This window comes from Oryctolagus cuniculus, chromosome 2, assembly GCF_051225735.1.
Source record: "Oryctolagus cuniculus isolate XC-2025 breed Fujian yellow rabbit chromosome 2, ASM5122573v1, whole genome shotgun sequence".
NCBI lineage: Eukaryota > Metazoa > Chordata > Mammalia > Lagomorpha > Leporidae > Oryctolagus > Oryctolagus cuniculus.
In genome coordinates, this window is record NC_142868.1 from 91,153,923 (window position 1) to 91,179,385 (window position 25,463).

Sequence of the window (25,463 nt, forward strand, 5' to 3'; positions counted from 1 at the left end):
TATTAAAATAATGACATACAAAATCAGGATGAATATAATGGAATAAATAGGACAAAATATAGAAAATTGACATAACTTTGAAATAAGTATGGATAAACACAACAACCTTATGTAATACTTTATTTTTATATTTTAATTTCCATTAGTTTTGGGATAACAGTCATTTATGCAGGCCCAGTGCACATCCTGAATGTGATCTCCCTGAGTATTGTAATGGAAGCTCAGGAGACTGTCCGCCTGACCTAACTATACATGATGGACACTTATGCAAAAATGACAAATTTATTTGTTATAATGGAGAGTGTCATGATCTTGATGCACGATGTGAGTCCGTATTTGGAAAAGGTAATATCTTTTGTTATTATATGAACAATTGAGCCTCATTGATAAACAAAATTTTATGTTTTTAGATATGACTTGATGTTTTGATATACATATACATTATGAAACTATACCACAGTTAAGCTAATTAAAATATTCATCACCTCACATAGTTACCATTTTCTTTTCTTATTTTTTTATCATATGACAGCTTTATTTCTAGCTTTCCTTATTTTTTCTTTCTTTTTTTTAACTTTTATTTAATGAATATAAATTTGCAAAGAACGGCTTATGGATTACAATGGCTTCCCCCCCATACCGTCCCTCCCACCCACAACCCTCCCCTTTCCCACTCCCTCTCCCCTTCCATTCACATCAAGATTCATTTTCGATTATCTTAATATACAGAAGATCAGTTTAGCATACATTAAGTAAATTTCAACAGTTTGCTCCCACACAGAAACATAAAGTGAAAAATAATAGATGATTTTTTAAATGATGATGAAATCAGATCAGACCTATTGTCATGTTTAATCCCAGTGAGAGTCAAGTTGGGAATTGATAATTTCTTTTTTTTTTTTTACAGAGGATCAGTTTAGTATACATTAAGTAAAGATTTCAACAGTTTGCACCCCCATAGAAACACAAAGTGAAATATACTGTTTGAGTACTTGTTATAGCATTAAATCTCAATGTACAGCACATTAAGGACAGAGATCCTACATGAGGAGTAAGTGCACAGTGACTCCTGTTGTTGACTTTCCAAATTGACACTCCTGTTTATGCATCAGTAATCTCCCTATGCTCCAGTCATGAGTTTCCAAGGCTATGGAAGCCCTCTGAGTTCTCCGACTCTTATCTTGTTTAGACAAGGTCATAGTCAAAGTGGAGGTTCTCTCCTACATTCAGAGAAAGGTACCTCCTTCTTTGAAGACCTGTTCTTTCCACTGGGATCTCACTCACAGAGATCTTTCATTTAGGTCATTTTTTTTTTTTTTGCCAGAGTGTCTTGGCTTTCCATGCCTGAAATACTCTCATGGGCTTTTCAACCAGATCGGAATGGCTTTAGGGCTGATTCTGAGGCCAGAGTGCTGTTTAGGACATCTGCCATTCTATGAGTCTGCTGAGTATCTCACTTCCCATGTTGGATCACTCTCCCCTTTATTTATTCTATCGGTTAGTATTAGCAGGTACTAGACTTGTTTATGTGCTCCCTTTGACTCTTAGTCCTTTCATTATGATCAATTGTGAACTGAAATTGATCACTGGGACTAGTGAGATGGCATTGGTACATGCCACCTTGATGGGATCGAATTGGAATCCCCTGGTATGTTTCTAACTCTACCATTTGGGGCAAGTCATCTTTAGCATGTCCCAAATTATACATCTCTTCCCTCTCTTATTCCCACTCTTATGTTTAACAGGGATCACATTTCAGTTAAATTTCAACACTTAAGAATAGCTGTATATTAATTACAGAATTAAACCAGTCATATTAAATAGAACAGACAAAAAAAACTACTAAGAGGGATAATGTATTAAGTTGTTCATTAACAGTCAGGGCTATGCTGATCAAGTCACCGTTTCCCATAGTGTCCATTTCACTTCAGGAGGTTTCCTTTTTGGTGTTCAGTCAGTTGTCACCGACCAGGGAGAACATATGGTATTTGTCCCTTTGGGATTGGCTTATTTCACTCAGCATGATGTGTTCCAGATTCCTCCATTTTGTTGCAAATGACTGGATTTCGTTGTTTCTTACTGCAGTATAGTATTCTAAAGAGTACATATCCCATTATTTCGTTATCCAGTCTACAGTTGATGGGCATTTAGGTTGGTTCCAGGTCTTGGCTATTGTGAATTGTGCTGCAATAAACATTAGGGTGCAGACCGCTTTTTTGTTTGCCAATTTAAATTCCTTTGGGTAAATTCTAAGGAGTGGGATGGCTGGGTCGAACGGTAGGGCTATCTTCAGGTTTCTGAGGAATCTCCAGACTGACTTCCATAGTGGCTTGACCAGTTTGCATTCCCACCAACAGTGGGTTAGTGTCCCTTTTTCCCCACATCCTCGCCAGCATCTATTGTTGATAGATTTCTGTATGTGAGCCATTCTCACCGGGGTGAGGTGAAACCTCATTGTGGTTTTGATTTGCATTTCCCTGATTGCTAGTGACCTTGAACATTTTTTCATGTGCCTGTTGGCCATTTGGATTTCCTCTTTTGAAAAATGTCTATTGAGGTCCTTGGCCCATCTCTTAAGTGGGTTGTTCGTTTTGATGATGTGGAGTTTCTTGATCTCTTTGTAGATTCTGGTTATTAACCCTTTATCTGTTGCATAGTTTGCAAATATTTTTTTCCCATTCCCATTCTGTTGGTTGTCTCTTCACTCTCCTGACTGTTTCTTTTGCAGTACAGAAACTTCTCAATTTGATGCAATCCCAATAGTTGATTTTGGCTTTGACTGCCTGCGCCTCCAGGGTCTTTTCCAGAAACTCTTTGCTTGTGCCTATATCTTGAAGGGTTTCTCCAATGTTCTCTAGTAACTTGATGGTGTCAGGTCGTAGATTTAGGTCTTTAATCCATGTTGAGTGGATTTTTGTGTAAGGTGAAAGGTAGGGGTCTTGCTTCATGATGCTGCACGTGGAAATCCAGTTTCCCAGCACCATTTATTGAATAGACTGTCCTTGCTCCAGGAATTGGTTTTAGATCCTTGATCAAATATGAGTTGGCTGTAGATGTTTGGGTTGATTTCTGGTGTTTCAATTCTGTTCCATTGGTCTATCCATCTGTTTCTGTACCAGTACCATGCTGTTTTGATTACAACTGCCCTGTAGTATGTCCTGAGATCTGGTATTGTGATGCCTCCAGCTTTGTTTTTGTTGTACAAGATTGCTTTATCTATTCAAGGTCTCCTGAGACTCCATATGAATTTCAGCACTTTTTTTTCCAGATCTGAGAAGAAGGTCTTCGGTATCTTCATTGGTATTGCATTGAATCTATAAATTGCTTTTGGGAGAATGGACATTTTGATGATATTGATTCTTCCAATCCATGAGCATAGAAGATTTTTCCATTTCTTGGTATCCTCTTCTATTTCTTTCTTTAAGATTTTGTAATTCTCATCGTAGAGATCTTGAACGTCCTTGGTTAAGTTTATTCCAAGGTATTTGATTGTTTTTGTAGCTATTGTGAATGGGATTGATCTTAGAAGTTCTTCCTCAGCCATGGCATAGCCTGTGTATACAAAGGCTGTTGATTTTTGTGCATTGATTTTATACCCTGCTACTTTGCCAAACTCTTCTATGAGTTCCAATAGTCTCTTAGTAGAGTTCTTTGGGTCCCCTAAATAAAGAATCATGTCATCTGCAAAGAGGGATAGTTTGAGTTCTTCCTTCCCAATTTGTATCCCTTTAATTTCTTTTTCTTGCCTAATAGCTCTGGCTAGAACTTCCAGAACTATATTAAATAGCAGTGGTGAGAGTGGGCATCCCTGTCTGGTACCAGATCTCAGTGGAAATGCTTCTAGCTTTTCCCCATTCAATAGGATGTTGGCTGTGGGTTGTTCATAAATTGCTTTGATTGTATTGAGGAATGTTCCTTCCAAACCTAGTTTGCTTAGAGTTTTCATCATGAATGGGTGTTGTATTTTATCAAATGCTTTCTCGGCGTCTATTGAGATAATCATATGGTTTTTCTTCTGCAGTCTGTTAATGTGGTGTATCACATTGATTGTTTTGTGTACATTAAACCATCCCTGCATACCAGGGATAAATCCCACTTGGTCTGGGTGGATGATCATTCTGATGTGTTGTTTCATTCTATTGGCCAGAATTTTATGAGGATTTTTGCATCTATGTTCATCAGGGATATTGGTCTGTAATTCTATTTCAATGCTGCATCTTTTTCCGGCTTAGGAATTAAGGTGATGCTGGCTTCATAAAAGAATTTGGGAGGACTCCCTCTTTTTCGATTGTTCTGAATAGTTTGAGAAGAATTGGAGTCAGTTCTTCTTTAAATGTCTGGTAGAATTCAGCAGTGAATTCTTTTTATTTCTGTGGTGTCTGTTGTTACGTTTCCTTTTTCATCTCTGATTTTATTGATTTGGGTCTTTTCTCTTCTTTTTTTAGTTAGTTGGGCCAATGGGGTGTCAATTTTGTTTATTTTTTCAAAAAACCAGCTCCTCGTTTGGCTGATTTTTTGGAATGTTTTTTTTTGGATTCAATCCTGTTGATTTCTTCTCTGATTTTAATTATTTCTCCTCTCCTACTAGATTTGGGTCTGGTTTGCTGTAGGTTTTCTAGATCCTTGAGGTGAATTGAAAGCTCATCTATTTGGTGCCTTTCCAATTTCTTGATGTAGGCACCTATTGCTATAAACTTTCCTCTTAATACTGCTTTTGCTGCATCCCATAAGTTTTGGTATGTTGTGCTGTTGTCCTCATTTACTTCCAGAAAATTTTTGATTTCTCTTTTAATTTCTTCTATGACCGATTGTTCATTCAGGAGCATGTTGTTCAATCTCCATGTGTTTGTGTATGCTCTAGGGATTCCTGAGTTGCTAATTTCCAACTTCATTCCTTTATGGTCTGAGAAGCTGCATGGTATGATTCTAATTCTTTTGAATTTGCTGAGACTTGCTTTATGGCCTAGTATGTGGTCAATCCTAGAGAAGGTTCCATGTACTGCTGAGAAGAATGTAAAATCTTTAGCTGTAGGATTGAAAGTTCTGTATATATCTGTTAGATCCATTTGGGCTATAGTGTCGTTTAAATCTACTGTATCCTTGTTGATCTTCTGTCCTGTTGATCTGTCTATTTCTTTTTTTTTAACATTTATTTAATGAATATAAATTTCCAAAGTACGATTTATGGATTACAATGGCTTCCCCCCCATACCGTCCCTCCCACCCACAACCCTCCCCTTTCCCACTCCCTCTCCCCTTCCATTCACATCACGATTCATTTTCGATTATCTTAATATACAGAAGATCAGCTTAGTATACATTAAGTAAGGATTTCAACAGTTTGCTCCCACACAGAAACATAAAGTGAAAAATAATAGATGATTTTTTTTAAATGATGATGAAATCAGATCAGACCTATTGTCATGTTTAATCCCAGTGAGAGTCAAGTTGAGAGTTGATAATTTCTTTTTTTTTTTTTTTACAGAGGATCAGTTTAGTATACATTAAGTAAAGATTTCAACAGTTTGCACCCCCATAGAAACACAAAGTGAAATATACTGTTTGAGTACTTGTTATAGCATTAAATCTCAATGCACAGCACATTAAGGACAGAGATCCTACATGAGGAGTAAGTGCACAGTGACTCCTGTTGTTGACTTTACCAATTGACACTCCTGTCTATGGCATCAGTAATCTCCCTATGCTCCAGTCATGAGTTTCCAAGGCTATGGAAGCCCTCTGAGTTCTCCGATTCTTATCTTGTTTAGACAAGGTCATAGTCAAAGTGGAGGTTCTCTCTTCCCTTCAGAGAAAGGTACCTCCTTCTTTGAAGACCTGTTCTTTCCACTGGGATCTCACCCACAGAGATCTTTTGCCAGAGTGTCTTGGTTTTCCATGCCTGAAATACTCTCATGGGCTTTTCAGCCAGATCCAAATGGCTTTAGGGCTGATTCTGAAGCCAGAGTGCTGTTTAGGACATCTGCCATTCTATGAGTCTGCTGAGTGTCTCACTTCCCATGTTGGATCACTCTCCCCTTTATTTATTCTATCGGTTAGTATTAGCAGGTACTAGACTTGTTTATGTGCTCCCTTTGACTCTTAGTCCTTTCATTATGATCAATTGTGAACTGAAATTGATCACTTGGACTAGTGAGATGGCATTGGTACATGCCACCTTGATGGGATCGAATTGGAATCCCCTGGTATGTTTCCAACTCTACCATTTGGGGCAAGTCATCTTGAGCATGTCCCAAATTATACATCTCTTCCCTCTCTTATTCCCACTTTTATGTTTAACAGGGATCACATTTCAGTTCATTTTCAACACTTAAGAATAGCTGTGTATTAATTACAGAATTAAACCAGTCATATTAAGTAGAACAGACAAAAAAAACTACTAAGAGGGATAATGTATTAAGTTGTTCATTAACAGTCAGGGCTATGCTGATCAAGTCACCGTTTCCCATAGTGTCCATTTCACTTCAGGAGGTTTCCTTTTTGGTGTTCAGTCAGTTGTCACCAACCAGGGAGAACATATGGTATTTGTCCCTTTGGGATTGGCTTATTTCACTCAGCATGATGTGTTCCAGATTCCTCCATTTTGTTGCAAATGACTGGATTTCGTTGTTTCTTACTGCAGTATAGTATTCTAAAGAGTACATATCCCATAATTTCGTTATCCAGTCTACCGTTGATGGGCATTTAGGTTGGTTCCAGGTCTTGGCTATTGTGAATTGAGCTGCAATAAACATTAGGCTGCAGACTGCTTTTTTGTTTGCCAATTTAAACTCCTTTGGGTAAATTCCAAGGAGTGGGATGGCTGGGTCGAACATTAGGGTTATCTTCAGGTTTCTGAGGAATCTCCAGACTGACTTCCATAGTGGCTTGACCAGTTTGCATTCCCACCAACAGTGGGTTAGTGTCCCTTTTTCCCCACATCCTCGCCAGCATCTATTGTTGATAGATTTCTGTATGTGAGCCATTCTAACCGGGGTGAGGTGAAACCTCATTGTGGTTTTGATTTGCATTTCCCTGATTGCTAGTGACCTTGAACATTTTTTCATGTGCCTGTTGGCCATTTGGATTTCCTCTTTTGAAAAATGTCTATTGAGGTCCTTGGCCCATCTCTTAATTGGGTTGTTGGTTTGTTTTTGTGGAGTTTCTTGATCTCTTTGTAGATTCTGGTTATTAACCCTTTATCTGTTGCATAGTTTGCAAATATATTTTCCCATTCTGTCGGTTGTCTCTTCACTCTCCTGTTTCTTTTGCAGTACAGAGACTTCTCAATTTGATGCAATCCCAATAGTTGATTTTGGTTTTGACTGCCTGTGCCTCCCGGGTCTTTTCCAGAAATTCTTTGCCTGTGCCAATATCTTGAAGGGTTTCTCCAATGTTCTCTAGTAACTTGATGGTGTCAGGTCATAGATTTAGGTCTTTAATCCATGTTGAGTGGATTTTTGTGTAAGGTGAAAGGTAGGGGTCTTGCTTCATGATGCTGCACGTGGAAATCCAATTTTCCCAGCACCATTTATTGAATAGACTGTCCTTACTGCAGGGATTGGTTTTGGATCCTTGATCAAATATGAGTTGGCTGTAGATGTTTGGGTTGATTTCTGGTGTTTCTATTCTGTTCCATTGGTCTATCCATCTGTTTCTGTACCAGTACCATGCTGTTTTGATTACAACTGCCCTGTAGTATGTCCTGAGATCTGGTCTTGTGATGCCTCTGGCTTTGTTTTTGTTGTACAAAATTGCTTTAGCTATTCGAGGTCTCCTGTGACACCATATAAATTTCAGCACCATTTTTTCCAGATCTGAGAAGAAGGTCTTCGGTATCTTGATTGGTATTGCATTGAATCTATAAATTGCTTTTGGGAGAATGGACATTTTGATGATATTGATTCTTCCAATCCATGAGCATGGAAGATTTTTCCATTTCTTGGTATCCTCTTCTATTTCTTTCTTTAAGGTTTTGTAATTTTCATTGTAGCGATCTTTAACGTCCTTGGTTAAGTTTATTCCAAGGTATTTGATTGTTTTTGTAGCTATTGTGAATGGGATTGATCTTAGAAGTTCTTCCTCAGCCATGGCATAGCCTGTGTATACAAAGGCTGTTGATTTTTGTGCATTGATTTTATACCCTGCTACTTTGCCAAACTCTTCTATGAGTTCCAATAGTCTCTTAGTAGAGTTCTTTGGGTCCCCTAAATAAAGAATCATGTCATCTGCAAAGAGGGATAGTTTGAGTTCTTCCTTCCCAATTTGTATCCCTTTAATTTCTTTTTCTTGCCTAATAGCTCTGGCTAGAACCTCCAGAACTATATTGAATAGCAGTGGTGAGAGTGGGCATCCCTGTCTGGTACCAGATCTCAGTGGAAATGCTTCCAACTTTTCCCCATTCAATAGGATGTTGGCCGTGGGTTTTTTATAGATTGCTTTGATTGTATTGAGGAATGTTCCTTCCATACCCAGTTTGCTTAGAGTTTTCATCATGAAAGGGTGTTGTATTTTATCAAATGCTTTCTCGGCATCTATTGAGATAATCATATGGTTTTTCTCCTGCAGTCTGTTAATGTGGTGTGTCACATTGATTGTTTTGCGCACATTAAACCATCCCTGCATACCAGGGATAAATCCCACTTGGTCTGGGTGGATGATCTTTCTGATGTGTTGTTGCATTCTATTGGCGAGTATTTTATTGAGGATTTTTGCATCTATGTTCATCAGGGATATTGGTCTGTAATTCTCTTTCAGTGCTGCATCTTTTTCTGGCTTAGGAATTAAGGTGATGCTGGCTTCATAAAAGAATTTGGGAGGACTCCCTCTTTTTCGATTGTTCTGAATAGTTTGAGAAGAATTGGAGTCAGTTCTTCTTTAAATGTCTGGTAGAATTCAGCAGTGAATCCATCTGGTCCTGGGCTTTTCTTTGTTGGGAGGGCCTTTATCACTGTTTCAATTTCTGTCTCAGTTATGGGTCTGTTTAGGTTTTCTATGTCTTCCTGGTTCAATTTAGGTAGGTTGCATGTGTCCAGGAATCTATCCATTTCTGATAGGTTTCCCTGTTTGCTGGCATACAAGTCCTTGTAGTAATTTCTGATGATTCTTTTTATTTCTGTGGTGTCTATTGTTACATTTCCTTTTTCATCTCTGATTTTATTGATTTGGGTCTTTTCTCTTCTTTTTTTTAGTTAGTTGGGCCAATGGGGTGTTTAGTTTGTTTATTTTTTCAAAAAACCAGCTCCTCGTTTGGCTGATTTTTTGGAATGTTTTTTTGGATTCAATCCTGTTGATTTCTTCTCTGATTTTAATTATTTCTCTTCTCCTACTAGATTTGGGTCTGGTTTGCTGTAGGTTTTCTAGATCCTTGAGGTGAATTGAAAGCTCATCTATTTGGTGCCTTTCCAATTTCTTGATGTAGGCACCTATTGCTATAAACTTTCCTTTTAATACTGCTTTTGCTGCATCCCATAAGTTTTGGTATGTTGTGCTGTTGTCCTCATTTACTTCCAGAAAATTTTTGATTTCCCTTTTGATTTCTTCTATGACCGATTGTTCATTCAGGAGCATGTTGTTCAATCTCCATGTGTTTGCATATGCTCTAGGGATTCCTGAGTTGCTAATTTCCAACTTCATTCCTTTATGGTCTGAGAAGCTGCATGGTATGATTCTAATTCTTTTGAATTTGCTGAGACTTGCTTTATGGCCTAGTATGCGGTCAGTCCTAGAGAAGGTTCCATGTACTGCTGAGAAGAATGTAAAATCTTTAGCTGTAGGATTGAAAGTTCTGTATATATCTGTTAGATCCATTTGGGCTATAGTGTCGTTTAAATCTACTGTATCCTTGTTGATCTTCTGTCCTATTGATCTGTCTATTTCTGAGAGTGGAGTATTGAAGTCCCCCAGTACTATTGTATTGGGGTCTAAGTCTCCCTTTAAGTCCCTTAACAAATCTTTTAGATAAAGCGGTGCCCTGTAGTTAGGTGCATATACATTGATAATTGTTATATCTTCTTGTTGTATTGATCCCTTAATCATTATATAGTGTCCCTCTTTGTCTCTCTTAACAGTTTTTGTGGTAAAGTTTATGTTGTCTGATATGAAGATGGCTACGCCCGCTCTTTTTTCATTTCTGTTGGCATGGTATATCTTTTTCCAGCCTTTCACTTTCAGTCTGCATGGGTCTTTGTTGGAAAGATGTGTTTCTTGTAAGCAGCAAATAGATGGGTTTTGTTCCTTAACCCAATCAGCCAATCGGTGTCTTTTAACTGGACAGTTCAGGCCATTCACGTTCAATGTGACTAATGATAAGTGGTAACTTTGCCCTGCCATTTGCCAAAGATAAGTTCTAATATATGCTTTGAATTCCCTGTGATCTTTTGCTGTGAGGTTTCCTTCCTTTACCTTCTTTCATATTGATGACCGTGTTTCTGTGTTTCTGTGTGTAACACATCTTTAAGCATCTTTTGCAGGGCTGGACGAGTGGCGACAAATTCAATTTCTGTTTGCTATGAAAGGTCTTTATTTCACTCATTCACAAATGATAGCTTTGCAGGATATAATATTCTGGGCTGGCAGTTGTTCTCTCTTAGTACCTGGGCTATATCTCACCATTCCCTCCTAGCTTGTAGGGTTTCTGATGAGAAGTCAGCTGTGAGTCTGATTGGAGATCCTCTGAGAGTAATCTGACGTTTCTCTCTTGCACATTTTAGGATCTTTTCTTTATGTTTCACTGTGGAGAGTTTAATTACAACGTGTCGTGGTGAAGATCTCTTTTGGTCGTGTTTATTAGGGGTTCTGTGAGCTTCCTGTACTAGGATTTCTCTGTCCTTCTCCAAACCTGGGAAATTTTCTGCTAATATCTCACTAAAAAGGCCTTCCAATCCTTTCTCCCTCTCCATGCCTTCAGGAACTCCTAGAACCTGGATGTTGGGTTTTTTAATAGTATCCTGAAGATTCCTGACAATATGTTTTAGATTTCTAATTTCCTCTTCTTTTCTTTGCTCTGACTGTATCCTTTCCTGTTCTCTGTCTTCTAAGTCTGATATTCTCTCTTCTGCTTCACCCATTCTGTTTGTAAGGCTCTCTATTGTGTTTTTCATTTGATCTATTGAATTCTTCACTTCATTATGATTTCTCGTCACTATCACAGTTTCCTGTTGTACTAGTTGTTTTGTTTCATTTTGATTCCTCCTTAATATTTCATTTTCACGAGAGAGATTTTCTATCTTGTCCATTAAGGATTTCTGTAGTTCAAGAATTTGTTTTTGAGAACTTCTTAATGTTCTTATCAATTTTTTGAGATCTGCTTCTTGCATTTCTTCTATCTCATCATCTTCATAATCTTGAATTGGGGTGCCTATTTCATTTGGGGGCGTCATAGTGACTTCCTTGTTTTTATTACCTCGGTTTTTGCGTTTGTTATTTGGCATATTGGAGATATTTGGTTTCTTCACTGTGGTGCTTTTTCTTGTTATACTATGACTCTAGATTAAGTGAACTGTCTGTTTTTGATGGAGCCTTAGTGGCTTGAGATGGGTGTGGCCTGAGAGCTCTGTTTGGTGTGCCAAAGGTGACACTCCCAGGTTAGGCATGGTAGATCTCTCTCTCTCTCTTTCTTTCTTTTTTTGATTCAAAAGGGAAGTAATCCCGCACAGCTGAACAAAGTTGGAGGTAATTAGCAGGCAAATGATATACCCACAGGAGCCAGAGATCGGAAGCTCTTTCCCAAGGACCACACAGGGAATCTGTTCTGCCCTCAGAGTGGGCTCAAATTCTCCTTCAGTCTCCCACTGGGTTGCCAAAGTTACGGAATTGTAGCGTCTCTGGAGAGTACTCATGTGAATTCCGTGAGTTCTCTCCCCCACCGTCTCTTTTTTCACAGTCTCAGCTCAGTAGCACCACAAATTTACTAGGTCCTAATCTCCTGTTAATTCTCCCCACCCAGAGTCAGGTTTTTTGGCTAGGCTCAGGGCCGGTGCAGACCTGAGGTCGCTCTGCTTATGACGTATGTCCAAGATGGTGCCTGCTCTTTGTCTTGCTCGCACTTGAGAGGTGAGCAGAGAAAGAGAAAAATGTGTCTGTACCAGTCACCTTTTTTTTTCTCTCTCTCTCTCTCTTCCAGTTAGCTTGGTGAACTTTTCCCCCCCGGGGGTCGTTCCTTCTAGTCTCCTGTCTCCGCTTGCCTGCCGGTGTCTCGGGCTATTGAGGTTCAGCTCACCTCGCGTTCCAGCGCTGGTGTGTTGAGTCTGCTGCTGGTGTCCCGAACTGTGGGCTCCCACACTCTCCATGCAGGTCCACTGTGAATCATGTGTTCCGGAAGAGTTTCTTCTGCTGTTTCCTCCCCTACTCTTCCTTGAACCTGCAGTATCTCCACTTTTATTAAACTGCCTCTCCCCGGACTATCAGTGTGCTCCCTTCCTATTCTGCCATCTTGCCTCCTCCACCATTTTCTTTTAAATATTTTTTAAGGTCTACCCTGTTGGCAAATTTTAGGTATATAATACAGCACATACTATTTACTATAGTCAAATCTCTTGAACATACTCATTTTGTTTAGCTGAAACTTTGCATCTCTTGACCAGCATCTCCTCGCTTTCATTTTCCTCTAGTCTGTGGCAACCACTTTTTTAATCTCTGCTTCTATGAGTCTGATAATTTTAGATTTCACATAAAAACATTTTCCTGGGGGACTGGCCCTGTGGCATAGTAGGCTAACCTCTGCCTAGAGAACTGGCATTGTGCCAGTTTGTGTGCTGGCTGTTCCTCCCCTGATCCAGCTCTCTGCTATGGCCTGGGAAAATGGCAGAAGATGGTTCAAGTTATTGGGCCCCTGCATCCAAGAGGGAGACCCAGAAGAAGCTTATTTCTCCTGGCTCATGGCTCCCAGTTTCGAATTGGTCCAGTTCTGGCCATTGTGGCCATTTGGAGAGTGAACCAGTGGATGGAAGACCTTTCTCTCTCTCCCTCTCTCTCTAATTCTACATTTCAAATAAATAAATTAATAAAATATTTAAAAATATTTTCTTGGGGTTGGCATTGTGGTGCAGCAGGTTAAGCTGCTACCTGTTATGCCAGCATTCCCTATAGGTGATGATTCCAGTGCTGGTTGTGCCACTTCTGATCCAGCTCCCTGCTAATATGCCTGGAAAAGCAGATGAAGATCGTGAAGTCTTGGGTCCCTGCCACCCTCCTGGGAGACTTAGATGAAGCTCCTGGCTTCTGGCTGTGGCCCAGCGCAGCCCTAACCATTGCAGCCATTTGAGGAATGAACAAGTGGAGGGACGGTACCTCTGTCTCTGTTTCTCTGTCTCTCCTCATGTCTGTAAATCTGCCTTTCAAATAAATACATTTAAAAATGTTTTCCTTATTATGTTTATTTCAGTTAGCATAGTGTCCTCCATCTTTATCCATATTGTCACAAACATCAACATACCCTTTTTTACTAAGGTTATATAGTATTCCACAGTGTGTATGATGTATGTATGTCTATATCTACATATCATATTTTTGTCACTTCTTTTCCAAGGAGTCTTCACCTATTCCAGTGTCTTACAGTGTTTCCTCAATATTTTCCACTAATAATTTGATGGTATCAGGTCATAGATTTAGGTCCTTAATTCATTTAGGGTTTTTTTGTTTTATAAGGTGTAAGGTAGGGGTCTTGTTTCATGCTTCTGCATAGAAACGATATTCCTGGCACCATATATTGGAGAGAATCTCTGTTCTCCAGGGAATTATTTTAGCTCATTTGTCACAGATTAGTTGGTTGTAGATGTGTGGATTAATTTCTAGGGTTTTTATTCTGTTCCATGGGCCTATATGTCTATGTTTGTGCTAGTAACTGGCTCGTTTTGATTATAACTGCCTGGCAGAATGTCTTGAAATCTGATGGTTTGATACCTCCAGCTTTGTTTTTGCTATTTAAGATTGCTTTAGCTATTCGGAGTCACCCATGTTTCCATATGAATTTTAGCATCATTTTTTCTAGATCTAAGAGGAATGTCCTTGATGTTTTGATTGGAAACACATTGAATCTGTAAATTGCTCTAGATATTATGGAAATTATGATAATAATAATTCTTCCAATCCAGGAACATGGAAGATTTTCTATTTTTTGTGTCTTCTATTTCTTTAATGTTTTGTAATTTTCATTGTAGAGATCTTTTACCTTCTTGGTTAAATTTATTCCAAGATATTTAGTTTGTTGTTGCTATTGTGAATGAGCCTGAACTTACAAGATCTTTCTCAGCTATGGCATTGTCCATGTATGCAAAGGTTACTGATTTTTATATGTTGATTTTATATCCTGCAATTTTGCCAAACTTTATTATGAGTTCCAATAGTCTCTTAGTGAAATCTTTTTGTTTCCCTATATATAGGATCATGACATCTGCAAACAGAAAATTTTCCCAGCAGTGAGCTTTGATGTGGAGGGGATAACCCTTAACTCTGTGCTGTACAGTCTTGGGGGAAGCAGACTCTGGCACAGTTTAACTGTCTTTCCCATGTCATTCAATACATTTTTTTCTCATTTCTGTGCTCATTATGGGTGCTGTAATTTAGAGCTCATGTGAAGGTAATTTTGTGCTTGGATGGCTTTTTATGTCAGTGTTTTTATGAAGGGAACCAGCCTGGAGCTGCCTATTCCACCATTTTGCTGACATCTTTTTTTTTTTAACTTTTATTTAATGAATATAAATTTCCAAAGTACGATTTATGGATTACAATGGCTTCCCCCCCATACCGTCCCTCCCACCCACTACCCTCCCCTTTCCCACTCCCTCTCCCCTTCCATTCACATCAAGATTCATTTTCGATTATCTTAATATACAGAAGATCAGTTTAGCATACATTAAGTAAATTTCAACAGTTTGCTCCCACACAGAAACATAAAGTGAAAAATAATAGATGATTTTTTTAAAATGGTGATGAAATCAGATCAGACCTATTGTCATGTTTAATCCCAGTGACAGTCAAGTTGGGAGTTGATAATTTTTTTTTTTTTTTACAGAGGATCAGTTTAGTATACATTAAGTAAAGATTTCAACAGTTTGCACCCCCATAGAAACACAAAGTGAAATATATTGTTTGGGTACTCGTTATAGCATTAAATCTCAATACACAGCACATTAAGGACAGAGATCCTACATGAGGAGTAAGTGCACAGTGACTCCTGTTGTTGACTTTACCAATTGACACTCCTGTCTATGGCATCAGTAATCTCCCTATGCTCCAGTCATGAGTTTCCAAGGCTATGGAAGCCCTCTGAGTTCTCCGATTCTTATCTTGTTTAGACAAGGTTATAGTCAAAGTGGAGGTTCTCTCCTCCATTCAGAGAAAGGTACCTCCTTCTTTGAAGACCTGTTCTTTCCACTGGGATCTCACTCGCAGAGATCTTTTGCCAGAGTGTCTTGGTTTTCCATGCCTGAAATACTCTCATGGGATTTTCAGCCAGATCCGAATGCCTTTAGGGCTGATTCTGAGGCCAGAGTGCTGTTTAGGACATCTGCCATTCTATGAGTCTGCTGAGTGTCTCACTTCCCATGTTGGATCACTCTCCCCTTTATTTATTCTATTGGTTAGTGTTAGCAGGTACTAGACTTGTTTATGTGCTCCCTTTGACTCTTAGTCCTTTCATTATGATCAATTGTGAACTGAAATTGATCACTTGGACTAGTGAGATGGCATTGGTACATGCCACCTTGATGGGATCGAATTGGAATCCCCTGGTATGTTTCCAACTCTACCATTTGGGGCAAGTCATCTTGAGCATGTCCCAAATTATACATCTCTTCCCTCTCTTATTCCCACTTTTATGTTTAACAGGGATCACATTTCAGTTAAATTTCAACACTTAAGAATAACTGTGTATTAATTACAGAATTAAACCAGTCATATTAAGTAGAACAGACAAAAAAACTACTAAGAGGGATAATGTATTAAGTTGTTCATTAACAGTCAGGGCTATGCTGATCAAGTCACCGTTTCCCATAGTGTCCATTTCACTTCAGGAGGTTTCCTTTTTGGTGTTCAGTCAGTTGTCACCGACCAGGGAGAACATATGGTAATTGTCCCTTTGGGATTGGCTTATTTCACTCAGCATGATGTGTTCCAGATTCCTCCATTTTGTTGCAAATGACTGGATTTCGTTGTTTCTTACTGCGGTATAGTATTCTAAAGAGTACATGTCCCATAATTTCTTTATCCAGTCTACCGTTGATGGGCATATCCTTCTTAAAAATAATTTTATTAGCTATAATGTGCATACTATGAAATTCAGTCATTTAAAGTATACATCCCCATTACTCCCTCAACCCATTCTTTAACAACTCTTCTACTTTTCACCTTTATATCATTCCATTTATAGACTTCAATAGGGTTGATATTTTATAACTTTTTGATGACTGATTTTTTAAAAATTAGCATAATATTTTTAAGCTTTATTCATGTTCATGTCGCAAAATGGATCAGCAATTATTTCTTTTCAGACAGACGGATATTCCATTTTATAAATATAGCATATTTTGTTTATCCATTTGCCCACTGATGTACTTGTAGATTGCTCTTACCCTTTTGCTATTATAACTAATGCTATTGTAAACATTTTTTTACTGATGCCTATGCAACATATGTTTAATTTCTCTGGTATATATACCTGAGGGTGGATTTACTGGGCCACATAGTTATTCTATATTTAATCACTTGAAGGACTTGAAGAATTTTCAAAAGCGCATGAGCCAGTTTTCATTACGACAGCAATATATGAGGTTTCGGATTCCTCCACATCCCTTTTTACATTGTTGTTACCTTTATTTTGATTTTTACCATCCTCATGGGTATGTATTAATATTTCAGCACAGTTTTTTTTGCGTTATCCTAATGATAAATGATGTTGAGCATTGTTTTTATGTGTTTTTGCAAAATTTATGTATTTTCAGGGCTAGTGCTCTGATGTAATGGGTTAAGCTGCCATCTGTGGTGCCAGCATTCCATATGGGCACTGATTTGAGTCCCAGCTGCTCTGCTTCCTACCTAGCTCTCTGCTAATGCACCTGGAAAAGCAGTGGAAAATGGCCCAAGTCCATTGGCCCCTTCACCCATGTGGGAGACCCAGAGGAAGCTCCTGGCTCCTGGCTTCGGCCTGGCCTAGCATCAGCCATTGTGATCACTTGATTAGTGAACAGCAGATGGAAGATTTATCTCTCTCCCTCCCCTCCCCATCCCTTTACCCTTCCCCTACCCTTCCCCTTCCCTTCCCTTCCCCTCTCCCTCTCTCACTCTCTCTACCTCTGCCTTTTATATATAAAATAAATGAATGTTAAAAAAAGAAATTTGTGTATTTCCTCTGGATAATAACATTTAGCACCAGCACTGGAAGTATAGTGGTGAGCGTAACTTCTTTCCAAGCTCTTTTGCAAATTTTAAATTAGTTTACTTATAATTTTATTACTTAGGTTAAGTGTTCTTTATAAATCTAATACGAAAAACTCTTAATCCGCTATATTATTTGCAAATATTTTCCCATTCTGAACTGTCTTTTCACTTTATTGATGATGCTCTTTTTGTAAAAATGTTTTTAATTTTGATAAAGTCCAATTTATCTTTTTTTATTTAAAGATTGATTTATTATTTGAAATTCAGAGTTACACAGAGAAGGAGAGGCAGAGAGAGAGAGAGAGAGAGAGAGAGAGAGAGAGAGAGAATTCTGCCATCTGCTGGTTCACTCCCCAGTTGGCTGCAATGGCTGGAGCTTTGCCGATCCAAAGCAAAGAGCCAGGAGCTTCTTCCAGGTCTCCCACGTAGGTTCAGGGGCCCGAGGACTTGGGCCATCTTCTACTGTTTTCCCAGGCCATAGCAGTGAGCAGGATCAGAAGTGGAGCAGCCAGGTCTTGAACCGGTGTCCATATGGGATGCTGGCACTGCAGGCGGCAGCTTTACCTACTAAGCCACAGAGCCAGCCTCCCAATTTATCTTTTTTAAATTTTTTTTGCTTGTGCTTTTTGTGCCTTACCAAATCAAAGTCAGGCAGAAATATTCCCTATGTTTTCTAATAATCATTTTGTTATTTTTGTTTTTATATTAGATCTTTGATGCATTGAAAATTAGCTTTCTGTGTGGTATGATATAAGATAGTGGCACATAGTATTTAAATATTTGGTAGAATTCAGCAGTGAATGCATCTGGGCAGATGGTCATCTTATCAAGATACCTTTGTAAGTGATGAATCATTTTGCTCTTGCTGCTTTCAGGATTTTCTTCTAGTTTTTGACTTTCATCAGTTTAAATATGATGTTTCTGTTGGTTTCTTTGCGTTTATCCTACCTAGACTTTGTTGAGCTTCCTGGCTATGTAGGTCATATTTAATAAATTTATTTGGGTAATTTTCAACAATTAAGTCTTTGGATAATTCTTCTATGTTCCTTCTTATATTCTCATTGTATATATTTTGACAGGCTTAATATTAAACACTTCTCTGAGACTATGCTTATTTTTCTTCATTCTTTTTCTACCTGTTCTTTGTCTTCCATAATCTCTTAGCCTATTTATAAATTTGCTAGTTATTTGTTCTACTAGTCAAAATATGATGAGCCTAGCAAACTTTTCGCTTCAGTTACTATAGTTTGCATTCAAGAATTTTTATTTTAAATAGGTTAATAATTCTTTTCTTCTATAAAATCTCTCTTTGGTGATACTCTCTTTCTGATACAACATTGTCATCATAACTTCCTGTACTTTAATCATGGTTTCCTTTAGGTCTGATGACACATGTATTTTGGGTTCTTTGCAATATTTTCTCTTTGAAATATTTTTTCTTAAATCCAGCATATGATCAACTTACAAATGGCTTCCATTCTCTGCATTTTTCCTTGGTATATGTATGTTTGTTTGTGTGATTCATAAATTTCATAGGAACCTTGGCATTTTAGAAAATATATTATAACTACTTTGGTACTTGTTTCCTCTCGTACTTCCCAAGACTAATTGTTATTTTCTAATTTATGTGTTTGGTGAATGACTGAATAATTTCAGTGAGGTGTAGTCCCCCACCTAAACCCCATAGTGTTGTACCTCTGATATTGCTCTTTATAGTGTGTCTACCTACAGAAACCTGAGATGACAGTAGTAGGGCTTGCTTTCATTATTTCTTTTACTACCTCTACTGGTTAAACTCCACTAATTGCCAATAAACTATTCTGTTTTTTAAAAATGCCCTGGGCATAAATTCATCCACAGTGAAACCAATACAATTGGCTCTTTCAATGGAATATTCCATCAGGTCATTGTTTGATATTTTTTCTGATACCTATCCTTAAAACACCCTCATTTTTACACTTCTCTGTGATATTTTGAAAATTAATTCAGTTCTATTGGGAACACTTTAGAAACCATCTTTTTTTTTTGACAGGCAGAGTTAGACAGTGAGAGAGAGAGAGAGACAGAGAGAAAGGTCTTTCTTCCATTGGTTCACCCCCTAAATGGCAGCTACGGCCAGTGCTGTGCCGATCTGAATCCAGGAGCCAGGTGCTTCCTCCTGGTCTCACATGCGGGTGCAGGGGCCCAAGCACTTGGGCCATCCTCCACTGCCTTCCCAGGCCACAACAGAGAGCAGGACTGGAAGAGGAGCAACCGGGACAGAACTGGCACCCCATCAGGGACTAGAATCCGAAGTGCCGGCGCCACAGGTGGAGCTATTAGCCTAGTGAGCTGCGGCGCCAGCCGAAACTATCTGTTTTTAAGCCTGCATTTCTACCCAGGCATAATCTCTGCGCCATGTCTTTTAGAAGCTGGAGGTGGTTACAAGACAATCTTCTATCTGAGTGATTCTCCAAATCCAGGGAGTGTGAGCAAGTATCCTCATATTATCTCCGCTTTGTTCTACTTGAATGGGAGTAGTGCTCCACAAGATAAGATAAATCCAGCTGAAAGTTATAGTATAAGCTGTCATTTTCTTTTTTTTTTTTTGAGATGCATTATCCTTTTTTTTTTTTTTAAACTTTTATTTAATGCATATAAATTTCCAAAGTACGACTTATGGATTACAATGGCTTTCCCCCCATACCGTCCCTCCCACCCACAACCCTCCCCTTTCCCACTCCCTCTCCCCTTCCATTCACATCAAGATTCATTTTCGATTATCTTAATATACAGAAGATCAGCTTAGTATACATTAAGTATGGATTTCAACAGTTTGCTCCCACACAGAAACATAAAGTGAAAAATAATAGATGATTTTTTTAAATGATGATGAAATCAGAGCAGACCTAAGCTGTCATTTTCTTACCATGTTCTTTGTTCTGTTAACTTATATGTGGACATGCAGTAGTGCAGAAAAATATTAGTATTTCTTTTTTTAAGGTCTTGGAATCAAGCTACACATCCTAGTGGAGAGTCACATGATATAGAGTAAATTTCTTATCTGGAAGAGAAGAGAAATGAAGCAATAAGTCAAGTCTCCCTGATTGCTTAGCCTGTCTTCCTGGGCTTTCAGACTTAACCAGGAGATGCACTTAATGTGGCTGTCCTGTCTGGCGGTGGAGACATTCCATGGGTGGATTGCCCCAATCTCTGTGTACACAGGAATTCCCTCCCCTTGGCGTTTTAACCCTTAGTTTCAGGACACACTGGGTACATGGAAGCAATGGGGGAAGGAAGTACAGTAGCAGAAGGCACCAAGTTCCTTGTCTCAGCTCCAACCCAGTCATGATCAGATGCTGGGGATGAGGGAGGGAGCATACATCTCTGTTATTCTGTTATCATCACCATCATGCAACCAACATACTTTGCAGAAGGAACTATCTGATAGAGCTGTGGAGGATGGGATCAACTCTGAAACTGTATTCTATTAATACTGACTGGCCCTAGTGCATAAAACATCAGATATTATATCAGCACAATATAAATTTGCTAACATTTTATATCCTTACAATACATGTTACATAACCCAAATTAACTAAAATAAGCTATCAAATAAGTATCTTAAATATCTTAAAACACTGAAAAGATAATAATCCATTTAACCCTGATCATTTTATTTTATTTTATTTGACAAATAGAGTTAGCAGTGAGAGAGAGAGAGAGAGAGAGAGAGAGAGAAAGGTCTTCCACTGGTTCACTCCCCAAATGGCCGCTGTGGCTGGAGCTATGCCGATCTGAAGCCAGGAGCCAGGTGCTTCCTCCTGGTCTCCCATATGGGTGCAGGGGCCCAAGCACTTGGGCCATCCTCCACTGCCCACCCCCGGGCCACAGCAGAGAGCTGGAAGAGGAGCAACTGGGACTAGAACCTGGCACCCATATGGGGTCACAGGTGGAGGATTAACCAAGTGAGCCATGGCCCCTACCCTGAACATTTTAAATAAAGCTGTAGACAAGATCTAATCAAAGTTATGGTAATCACTCTGTCAGTAAAAAGTGGCAGATAATGTTAACTCTGTTAAAATTTAGTTCTTCCAACAGTCAAGGCTCCAAAACAGTGAAGGAAAACACATGCCCCTTTCTTTCAGATGCATACAAGTCTCATTATCTATGTCATTTACAGTAGCACAGAAAAACCTTAATTATAAACGACATCAGCATATGAACCCATGACTTCAAGACAGTTAAATACATTGTGGGACACATCCTGTTGTCAAGAGCAGAAGGACTGAGTGAAGCTACACTGCAGAGGAGGGAAAGAGGTCTGTCAGGTAGTTCTGCTCTCTGGACTTCTAAGTCAGAAGAGCTACTTTATAATAATTTCCTCTAATCTCATCTATCCTAATCTCACACAGCATTCAATTTTTACCATCCTTCTACAGCATACTTATTCCTTCTGTTCCTCTTTCTATCCAAAAAATTCTTTCTGTGAACCTTCTGTCACAAGAATACATTCTAATGCTTATAGCTTCCTCCACAACTTTATTTCCTACTTACTGGTTCCTTTAATTCACATCCTAAAACAAACCTCAACACCTCTAAGTTAACAGAAAAACATCTTTTAAAAGGGGGCTGTGGTGTTTTGGCATAGTGGATAAAGCCACCACCTGTGGTGCTGACATCCCATATGGGCACCTGTTTGAGTCCTGGCTGCTCCATTTCCAATCCAATTGCCTGCTAGAGTGCCTAAGAAAGCAGTGAAGGATGGCCCAAGTCCTTCGGTCCCTGCATCCATGTGGGAGGCCCAGGGGAAGCTCCTGGCTCCTGGCTTCAGATTGGCCCAGCTCTGGCTGTTGTATGGAGATTACAAGAGCAATTACTTCAAGTGTACATGCTGTTCTGCTTTCAGGACTTGTTTCCTTGTTCCATTGAACAAAAATTTATTTTCTTCCCATTTTCTTTGGCCTCTGTTACTCGCATAGACTAATATCTACCTAGCTATCTTAAAAATTTGTCATGTCCATTCTATGAAATTTTATCGATTTTTATTTCATCCCATGAGTTCCACTTTGCACAATTATTCGATCTATAAGTTTTATGGCTCATTTTTATAATTTATATTTGTTATTTATTTCCCTATTTTCCTTTAAATTCTTGAAATATGTGTAATAAATACTTTAGAACTTTTATTCATTAAATTATAGTAACATTTTTGAACTATTTATGTTGACAGACTTCTCTAGTTAAGGATTGTTAAGATTCAAAATTTCTTGCCTTATTATTGACTGAATGCTGTACATAAGGTTGGTTGATTCCTTCATTGTCTTCAAGAATTTCCAGCTTTGGCAGGCATTCTAACTTGTATCTTATCTTGACTGTTCCAAAGATTATACTGAAGATTTATTAACACTCCTTTAGAGTAGCCTTCATTGTAGAAGTAGTGTGCTCTTCAGCCTTGGGATAAAACCCAGTTGATAATGTTGAATCATCCTTTTCATGCACTGATACCTTATATTTGCTTGTATTTCGTTGAGCATTTTTGCATCTATGTTTATCAGGGTGATTGGTATGTAGGTTTCTTTTTTTTGTGCCATTTTCTGGCCATGGAATCAAGCTTTTGTGGCTTTGTAGACGAAATTTGGGAGTTTCTTCCATTGAAATTTTTTGAAATAGTTCAAGGTGAATTGGTGTTAACCCTTTTAAAGTTTTGTAAATTCAAAAGTGAAGCTATCTAGTCCTAGACTTTTCTTTGTTGGAATACCTTTTGTTACTCATTTGATCTCATTACCTGTTTTTCTTTTGTTCATAATTTCATTGTTGCTTTCTATAATTCATGGTTCAATGTTGAAGATGTAATCTAGGCTCATAATCAATAAACTTTGAGTTAATCAGAAGGAAATTCATAGAGTGTCCCTTTTAACCATGCGAACTCTATTTTAAACATTTTATTTTAATTATCGTTAATTATGGGGCCTGCTGTAATAAGCCAACACAAGTATTTGACATATGAAGACCAAATGATGTTAGTTAGCATCTTCATCTCTTTATATACTTGAGGTGTTCAGAAATCAGAAATCTTAGAATGGGTCTCTGGTTTGGAGGAAGTAGGCTTGCTGAGTTTTGAAAGGGTCATGTGACCAGGAAATTCTAAGAGTCAAGAGCAATCCCTGGCAGACATCTGTCACCAAAATGGGAGCCTCAAGCCTACAACTACACAGTATTGAATTCTGTCAACATCTAGTGAGCTCTGAACAAAACTGCAATCTTACATGGAAAGACAACCGCAGCCAACACCTGGATTTCATCCTAGTGACACCCTAAGCAAAGAAGCCACTTGAGCCTTGCTTGACTTCTGCCCTACAGAAACTGTGACATAAGAAATGGATTTGAATTTAAGTTGTCAAGTGTTTCTTTTTGCTTTTGTTTTACCAGGAATAATAAAAACAATAAAAATTTAAAAAATAGACAGCCAATATAGTAATGAATGAAAAATAGGTAAATGTTTGTCCCTTAAATTTAAACTACCTGAAGATACCATTAAGTAACAACTTAATACTTTATCCCTCTTAGTATTTTTTTTTGTTTGTTCTACTTAATACTTTTGGTTGAATACTGTAATCAATACACAGTTATTCTCAAGTGTTGAAACTTAACTGAAAAGTGATCACTGTAAAATATAAGAGCGGGAATAAGAGAGGGAAGAGATGTGCAATTTGGGACATACTCAAGATGACTTGCCTCAAACGGTAGAGTTAGAAACATACCAGGGGATTCCAATTCAATCCCATCAAGGTGGCATGTACCAATGCCATCTCACTAGTCCCGGTGATCAATTTCAGTTCACAATTGATCATAATGATAGGACTAAGAGCCAAAGGGATCACACAAACAAGACTAGTGTCTTCAAATACTAGCTGATAGAATCAAAAAGGGAGAGAACGATCCAACATGGGAAGTGAGATACACAGCAGACCCATAGAATGGCAAATGTCCTAAACAGCACTCTGGCTTCAGAATCAGCCCTTAAGGCACGTGCATCTGGCTGAAGAGCCCATGAGAGTATTACAGACATGGAAAGCCAAAACACTCTGGCAAAAACAAAACAAAACAAAACAAAAAAACAAAACAAAACAAAAAAAACAAAACCCAAACCCTAAATGAAAGATCTTCACAAGTGAGATCCCAGTGAAAAGAACAGGTCATCAAAGAAGGAGGTACCTTTCTCTGAAGGGAGGAGAGAACTTCCACTTTGACCATGGCCTTGTCTAAATATGATCAGAGCTGGTGAACTCAAAAGGCTTCCATAGCCTTGGCAGCTCATGACATGAGCCTAGGGTGATTACTGACACCATAAACTAGAGTGTCAATTGGTAAAGTCAACAACAGGAGTCACTGTGCACTTACTCCTCATGTAGGATCTCTGTCCTTAATGTGCTGTACATTGAGATTTAATGCTATATCTAGTACTCAAACAGTATATTTCACTTTGTGTTTCTATGGGGGTGCAAACTGTTGAAATCTTTCCTTAATGTATGCTAAATTGATCTTCTGTATATAAAGAGAATTGAAAATGAATCTTGATGTGAATGGAAGCGGGGAGGGAGCGGGAAAGGGGAGGGTTGCGGGTGGGAGGGAAGTTATGGGGGGTGGGAAGCCATTGTAATCCATAAGCTGTACTTTGGAAATTTATATTCATTAAATAAAAGTTAAAAAAATAAAAATAAGTAATGTCTTATTGAAGAAATCTCATTAATTTTGTTATAGACATGTCTTTTTATGAGTTTTCACTAAGAATCTAGAGAGGGGCTGGCATGTGGCATGATGGGTTAAACCTCAGCCTACAAATGTGGCATCTCATGTGGGTACTGGTTTGTGGTCTGGCTGCTCCATTTTCAATCCAGCTCTCTGCTAATGCACCTTGGAAGGCAGTTGAAGATGGCCCAAGTGCTTGTGCCTCTGCACCCATGTGGAAGACCCTGATGAAACTCCTGACTCCTGGCTTTGGCCAGGTCCATTGCCAGCTGTTGCAGGCATTTGGGGAGTGAACCGGGATATGAAAGATTATCCCTCCCTCCCTCCCTCTAACTCTGCCTTTCAAATAAATGGAATAA

At 38.6% G+C, this 25,463-nt stretch overlaps 1 protein-coding gene across 3 annotated transcripts in view; it reads left to right on the top strand.

Moving 5' to 3' along the window:
• ADAM32 (ADAM metallopeptidase domain 32) overlaps positions 1 to 25,463 on the top strand; it is a 191,481-nt gene that overhangs the window by 140,229 nt on the left and 25,789 nt on the right. For all 3 annotated transcript variants that reach the window (XM_089325921.1, XM_089325920.1, XM_089325919.1), the window contains one exon: positions 147 to 345. In XM_089325921.1, the coding sequence (XP_089182047.1) occupies positions 147 to 345 (199 nt within the window). The remainder of the gene's footprint in view (positions 1 to 146; positions 346 to 25,463) is intronic.